This window comes from Mauremys mutica, chromosome 1, assembly GCF_020497125.1.
Source record: "Mauremys mutica isolate MM-2020 ecotype Southern chromosome 1, ASM2049712v1, whole genome shotgun sequence".
In the NCBI taxonomy this organism is placed as follows: Eukaryota; Metazoa; Chordata; order Testudines; family Geoemydidae; genus Mauremys; species Mauremys mutica.
The window spans coordinates 368,760,511-368,768,422 of NC_059072.1; the positions used below are offsets into that span (position 1 = coordinate 368,760,511).

At 44.7% G+C, this 7,912-nt stretch overlaps 1 protein-coding gene across 1 annotated transcript; it reads right to left on the reverse strand.

Annotated features, from left to right (window-relative positions):
* Positions 1-699: 699 nt before the first annotated feature.
* On the reverse strand, positions 700-1,647 carry LOC123376143 (olfactory receptor 52E4-like). The gene has a single exon (XM_045027934.1). The coding sequence runs from the start codon at positions 1,645-1,647 to the stop codon at positions 700-702; it is 948 nt and encodes a 315-aa protein (XP_044883869.1).
* Between the last annotated feature and the right edge of the window lie 6,265 nt (positions 1,648-7,912).

Consider the following 7,912-nt stretch of genomic DNA (forward strand, 5'->3'; position numbering starts at 1 on the left):
AAATTGCGGAACTTACTCCAACTTAGCTGCCAACCCCCGACACACACCAGTGTAGACCAGGTCTCAAAAAGGGTTCTGAAAAGAACTAGATAAGTTCATGCAGGATGGGTCAATCAGTGGCTATTTGACAGGATGGGCAGGGATGGTGTCCTGAGACTCTGTTTACCAGAAGCTGTGATTGAATGACAGGGGATGGATCCTTTCTGTTCATTCCTTATGGGACTACTGGCATTGGCTAGATGGACCATTGGTATTACAGAATATGGCTATTCTGATGTTCTTATATAGACCGCAGATGTATTTGACTGTAATGGCTCCCTTACTGGCTGTGGAGGTTGGAGGGAGGAATATGGAGATGATCCAGCAAGTGACAAGGGAGGGGAAGAGATGAGAGGTTCAAGGGACAGGGAGGTCCTGTGGAGAAGAGTCAGAGCAGGGATGGGGCCTTCTTGGAAGGAGTGGCAAAGGGGGGGCGGGGCTTGGTGGTCCAGTTACAAGTGATAAGAAAGGTGGCAACTCCATGGGTTGTACATAGACGGATTCCTGAGTTTGTCACGCTGACCCAGCACATTAAATTCAGTAAATGTTTAATGCCCTTTGACAGCCCAGTCAGTGATCCAGGGAAGAGGGCCCAGGACTATGTCACCAACCAGCTCTGCACGGGGCTTGGTCTGAAAATCTGAGCACCAGGAGGGAACTTTAGGTCCTTCTAGGAGTAAATAGCGAGAGCAACCTGTCCCGGATCTGTTTCGTCCTCACGCCATAGATGATAGGGTGCAGTGTGGGGGGCACCAGAAGGTAGACGTTGGCCATGAGAATGAGCAAATACAGGGGCATAGTGTTATCAATCCGGTGCATGATGGAGGAGAAAAGAATTGGGATGTAAGAAGCAAAAATGACACAGAGGTGGGTACCGCATGTCCCAAAAGTCTTAACCCGGGCATCCTTTGTGGGCAGGCTGAAGATAGCCCTGAGGATCGGGATATAGGACACAGCAATAAAAAGCACATCCATACTGGGAAAAAAGAATACCACAAAGAGGCTGTAGTAACTACTGGCATGGATGTCAGAGCAGGCCAGATTCACCACAGATATGTGCTTGCAGTACGTGTGGGGGATGATGTTGGTCTTGCAATAGGTCCACCGACTCGCCAGCAAAGGAAATGGCAGTATGAGTAAGAGGCCACGCAGCACCACGGCCAGGCCAATCTTCACCACCGCGCGGTTTGTCAGGATGGCGGAATGTCTCAGGGGATGGCAAATGGCCACATAGCGATCAAAAGCCATGGCCACAAAGATCCCTGATTCCATTATGGCAAAGCAGTTAATGAAGTACATCTGGGTGAAGCAGGCACTGAAATAAATCTCCCTGGAATTGAACCAGAAGATGCTCAGCATTTTGGGCAGGATGGATGTGAACAGGAGCAGGTCGAAGATGGCCACCATGCAGAGGAAATAGTACATGGGCTCATGGAGGCTCCGCTCCCTCTTGACAATGAAAAGGATGGTGAAGTTCCCCAAGATGGCTATGATGGACATGGTGCAGAAGGGGATGGAGAGCCAGACATGTGCCCTCTCCAGGCCAGGAATGCCCAGCAGGATGAAGGTGGAGGGGTTGATGAAGTCTGTTGTGTTAGAATCTGGCATGGAGTAGGAGACAAAGTGTCCAGCTGTGAGGCAGAACGGTGTCTCCTGTATGTACCATATGTTTTATTGACTTCCTCTATGTGCCCAGGCTCTAGGGTGATGGTCACAGTAGAAAGGCCTGGAAGGAGAAACAATGTTAACATGAGACACCTCATGCACTACTGAACACTATTGTCATGGGTGCAGCAGATTGGTGGCTCTTCAGATACTGAATTTTTTTTTATTATTCAGATAAATGAATTCTGAACAACTGACCCTACTAATGCCAATTCCACACAAGATGGTGCTCCATGCATCAATCATTCTAACACATTGTGATGTGGGAAACCTTAATAGGCACCCACAGCAAACAGGATTGTGAATACTGGTTATCCCACATCATTTCTTAGTGCAATGAAATCCAGGCTAGAGAATCCATACTGTAGGGATTTCCCCATTAACATGGCTTCTAAACATCTGAGATTGGAAAATAACCAAATCTTTGTCCAGTCATGTGGCCGGGGAAACATCCCAGCTAGAAAACACCTCAGGGAAAAGACCTGGGCTCCACGGAAACACCAGCTCATTCCCAGTAGTGACCAAAAGAAAGACAATGTTCAGATGCCTAAGGAATGGGATGGACACTAACCTGCTCTGGAAACACACACTGTTTTTTTCACCCAATCTCTATAAAGAATAGAGCAGCTAAAAACGGAGTTTCTGATACAGTCTATGAGAATGGGGGTGACCATCCTAGTGAAACATACAGAAAATCTGGGACAGTTTAGTTTAGAAAAGAGACAAAGAAGGGAGCATATGATAGAGGAGAGGAAAATAAAGAATGAGGCTTATTACATTCAAATGGACAAAGAGAGAACAGTTCCCAAGCAATAATATCTATAGACGCTTCATGTTTAAAAAGTGTTAAATTCGCTAAAATGAGGCAAAATATGAGGAAAACCGATGGGAGGGGGGGGAATGGAGACAGAAAAATGGGAATGAAAGTTATGAGTTTGTTAGAGGCGCAATACAAATTGGATGTTATGAAAACTGGAAAGGATTGTTAAAGAGATTGGGGAAAAATCAATGTTTGACAGAGCTACATATCACAAAAAAGAGGTTATTAAATACATTAAGAAAAAAAAGTAATCCCAGAAAAGTTTTACACCAATTATGAGCGGGAGAAAGTAAACTTGTTAATGTTGCAGAAAATGTAGATGTGTTCAAGAAATAATGTTGCTCTGCATTCGGAAGTAAGCAGAAGGAGGTATTCATATCGCATGAGGTGATGGAACACGTTCCACTCCATTAGAAGTCAAGGGGGATTTTAAACAGAATCCATAGTGGAACCTTAGACTTATGAGCACAATAATTACGAACTGACAAATCGAACACACATTTCATTTGGAATCAGAACTACACAATTAGGCACCAGTGTTAAACATGAAGTATTTAAAAACGGGAAGCAAAAAAAAAAATTCATAAGGTTAGGAAACAATGGAAAAGCTGCTGGTATTGGATTGCTTTAAAATGAAAATCTAGTATTATAATTAATGCCATTCAACAGTCAGGTTTATGGAAAGTCAGCCTTGTCAAATAAATCTGACTTTATCCTTTAATGAGAGGGCACATTTGGTTGATCAAGGAAACCGTGCAGATGCAATAAACTTTGATTTCTATGAGGCATTTGATTTAATATTGGTAAATATACCGATTAAAAATGAACACATGGCAATATCAGGAGAGCATATGTAAAATGGATATAAACTGGCTAACTAACCGATCTCGGAAAGCAGTTATCAATGGGCCATTTTCAGTGAATGGGGTGAGTGGGATTCTGGAGGGATCAGTTCTAGGGCCGATGCTATTCAATATTTCCATCAATGATCTGGATAGAAACAGAAAATCATTGCAAAAAAATCTGTGGAAGCCTGATATATTGGCAGAATGGTCTTTTCAGGATCCCCGCATTCCATAAGAAAGTGCCCTTGCCTGTGGGTCAGGCCTGCATTCCTGGTTCTGAGAGAATCATTTTGGATTTGACGGTATAAAAACATTTTGTTTGCATGGGTCCAGCTCGTTAGATGCTTTTCCTGCTGCTCATGGCATTGGTGAAACTGACTGTGTCCAGTGTTGGGATCCACATTTCAAAAAGGTCATTGAAAAATTGGGAAGGCTAGAGAAAAGAGCTACAAAAATGATTGGAGGCTGGGGAAAATGCCGGAGAGTGAGGGACTTAATTTATGAAAAATTCATGTGGAGAAATCAAGGGGTAAAAGTCTCTGTAATCTAGGAGAGAAAGGCAGATCAAGGCACAATGGCTGGAGGCTGAAGCCAGAGACATTCTTGTTTAAAATAAGTGCCAAATCTTTAGCACTGAAGGTGGTAGCTGGGGCGATGGAAGAATTCATCCATTGGCCTCAGACTGTCTACACCAGGGTTAGGCTGGTGTATCTACATCTCTCCAGGGTGTGGGGTTTCTTGCTGTTCACTATGTTTCATAAAAATAAAATGCAGTTTTGGGTTGCATTAGCATAGGCAGAGCATGCAAGTCACAGGACGTGAGCACTGCTCTGTTTGGCACTGGTTAAGCCTCAGCTGGAGAATTGTGTTCAGTTTGGGTCACCCATGTATAGGGAGCATGTAGAGAAACTGGAAAAGATCCAGAGGAGAGAGACAAATAGGATCTAAGCGATGGAATAAAAACCATATGAGCAAAGGCCAAAGGAACTGGGTATGTTTTATTTAGAACATAAGAAGGGCTGCACCAGGTCAGACCAAAGGTCTACTGACAGTGGCCAATGCCAGGAGCCCCAGAGGGAGTGAACCTAACAGGCAATGATCAAGCGATCTCTCTCCTGCCATCCATCTCCATCCTCGTACAAACAGAAGCTAATGACAACATTCCTTACCCATCCTGGCTAATAGTCAATTATCCAATTCTCTTTTAAACACTGTTATAGTCCTAGCCTTCACAACCTCCTCAGGTAAAGAGTTCCACATCTGTACGCAGTATTCGAAATGCAAGCGTACCATTGATTCATATAAGGACAATAATATATTCTCAGTCTTATTCTCTATCCCTTTTTTAATGATTCCTAAATCCTGTTTACTTTTTTGACCGCCACTGCACACTGTGTGGACATCTTCAGAGAACTAGCCACGATGACTCCAAGATATTTTTTCCGGACTCGTTGTAGCTAAATTAGCCCCCATCATATTGTATGTATAGTTGGGGTTATTTTTTCCAATGTGCATTACTTTACATTTAGCCACATTACATTTCATTTGCCATTTTGTTGCTCAATCACTTACTTTTGTGAGATCTTTTTGAAGTTTGTCACAGTCTGCTTTGGACTTAACTATCTTGAGTAGTTTAGTATCATCTGCAAACTTTGCCATCTCACTGTTTACCTCTTTCTCCAGATCATTTATGAATAAATTAAATAGGATTGGTCTGAGGACTGAGCCTTGGGAAACACAACTAGTTAACCCTCTCTATTGTGAGAATTTACCATTAATTCCTACCCTTTGTTCCCTGCCTTTTAACCATTTCTGAATCCATGAAAGGACCTTCCCTTTTATCCCATGACAGCTTAATTTACATAAGAGCCTTCAGTGAGGGACCTTGTCAAAGGCTTTCTGGAAATCTAAGTACACTATGTCCACTGGATCTCCCTTGTCCACATGTGTGTTGACCCCTTCAAAAAACTTTAATAGATTAGTAAGACACGATTTCCCTTTACAGAAACCATGTTGACTATTGCTCAACATTTTATGTTTTTCTATGTGTCTGACAATTTTATTCTTAACTATTGTTTTGACTAATTTGCCCAGTACTGACGTTAGACTTACCAGTCTGTAATTGCCGGGATCACCTCTGGAGCCCTTTTTAAATATTGGCATTACATTAGCTAACTTCCAATCATTGGATACAATAACCGATTTTAAGGAGAGGTTACAAACCTTCGTTAATAGTTCTGCAACTTCACATTTGACCTGTTCTGTCCTTCCGATATATTTTGTACCCCAGAATGATTGTGTTCCATTAATTGCTCTCAGTCCACCAGGTTTCTGTTATGTTTATTTTATCAATATCCTCCTTTATCACAAGGCACTCTAGTTCACCCATCTTATTATTTAGACTTCTAGCATTTGTGTACAAGCACTTTAAAAACTTGCCCGTTTATTTGTCTGCCCTTTTCTGATGTGCCAGATTCTTTTTTATGTGACTGTTTATCATCTGATCCGGCCCTTACATTATCCTCTTCCGTCCTCTGCTCCTGACTATAACCTGGAGATTCTCTATCATCAGATTCTCCCCTAAGAGAAGTCTGTGTCCAATCCACACGCTCCTCTGCAGCAGTCGGCTTTCCCCCATCTCCTAGTTTAAAAACTGCTCTACAACCTTTTTAATGTTTAGTGCCAGCAGTCTGGTTCCACTTTGGTTTAGGTGGAGCCCATCTCTCCTGTATAGGCTCCCCCCATCCCAGAAGTTTCCCCAGTTCCTAATGAACATGAACCACTCCTCTCTACACCATCCTCTCATCCACCCTTTGAGACTCTGATGCTCTGCCTGCCTAACTGGCCCTGCACATGGAACTGGGAGCATTTCTGAGAATGCCACCATAGAGGTCCTGGATTTCAGTCTCTTCCCTAGCAGCCTAAATTTGGCTTCCAGGACATCTCTCCTACCCTTCCCTATGTCATTGGTACCTACACGTACCACGACCATCGGCTCCTCCCCAGCACCACGCATAAGTCTGTCTAGATGCCTCGAGAGATCCGCAACCTTCGCACCAGGCAGGCAAGTCACCATACGGTTCTCCCGGTCATCACAAACCCAGATATCTACGTTTCTAATAATCGAATCTCCCATTACTAACACCTGCCTTTTCCGAGCAAGTGGAGTTCCCCCCCCCCCGGAGAGGTAACCTCAGTGCGAGACGCAACCCCAGCACCATCTGGAAGGAGGGTCCCAACTGCTCCCATTGACTGATCTGCTTCCCTGGGCCGTTCTTCCTCCTCAACAGCACAGGGGCTGTCTGAGCGGAGGTGGGACAATTCTACAGTGTCCGGGAAAGCCTCATCAACATACCTCTCTGCCTCTCTTAGCTCCTGCAGTTCCGCCACCCTGGCCTCCAAAGTCCGTACATGGTCTCTGAGGGCCAGGAGCTCCTTGCACCGACTGCACACATACGCCACCCACCCACAGGGCAGCTAATCATACATGCCACAGTCAGCGTAATAAACTGGATAGCCCCCACTCTGCTGCTGGGCTTCTGCCTGCATTGTCTCCTAGTTAATGAAGGGGTTGTTTAAAGAAAGACGTTTTGACTGTACTTTGGTTTATAGGTTTTAAGGGGACTAAAGGGACACAGATAGAACCAGCATCGGACCCCACTCTCTTCCCGCTCCCTTCCAATCTCCCTTGAGAAACTCCCTGTTAGCAGCCCCTGGTCGCAAAGCTCCCTGGTCTCTTGTACACAGCTTTATAAAGCCCTGGGCTGTGTGAATGCCCCACTCACTGATAAAAGCCCAGCTGATTACCAGAGGCTTCGAGCTTTCAGACCTTCCTTTGAAGCACACAGCCTCCAACTGCCAGCCACAGCACACGGTCCTTCAACCAACCAACCAACCAAGCAGACTCACACAGACAAGCTCAGCACACAGCAAGTAACCCCCAAACACAAACAAACACACACTACAGACAGTCACTTACCCCAAGGATGCTGTATTTGCTCCTCCTTCCCCTGGAGAAGAGGAGACAGAGGACGGTCATGTCAGCCGTCTTCAGATACTTGAAAAGCTGCCATAGAAAAGGTGGAGAAAATTTGTCCTCTCTTACCACAGCGGGCGGGACAACAGTGAATTGAGTTCAAACTACAGCATAGCAGACTAAGATGAGATCTCAGGGAAAAGTTCCTAACTGTAAGGACAGGAGGACAATGGAACAGATGTCTCGGGAGGTTGTGGAAGCTCCTTTGCTGGAGGTTTCCAAAGGAGGCTGGGCAGCCGCCTGTCCTGGACGGTTTAGACACAACAAACCCTGCATCTCGGCAGGGGTCAGGCTAGGTGACCCCAGCAGTCCCTTCTCACCCTGTGGCTCTATGTGTCCATGATATCAAATCCTAGTGTGGACCGGGCCTTAGTCACACTCAAGTCATCCAGCTCAATACAGGATAACTCAGTGAAATATAGTGGCCTATTTTATACAGGAGTTCAGACTGGATGATCTAATGCTGCCTTCTAATCTTAAACCCAATGAATTTATCAATACAGAAAG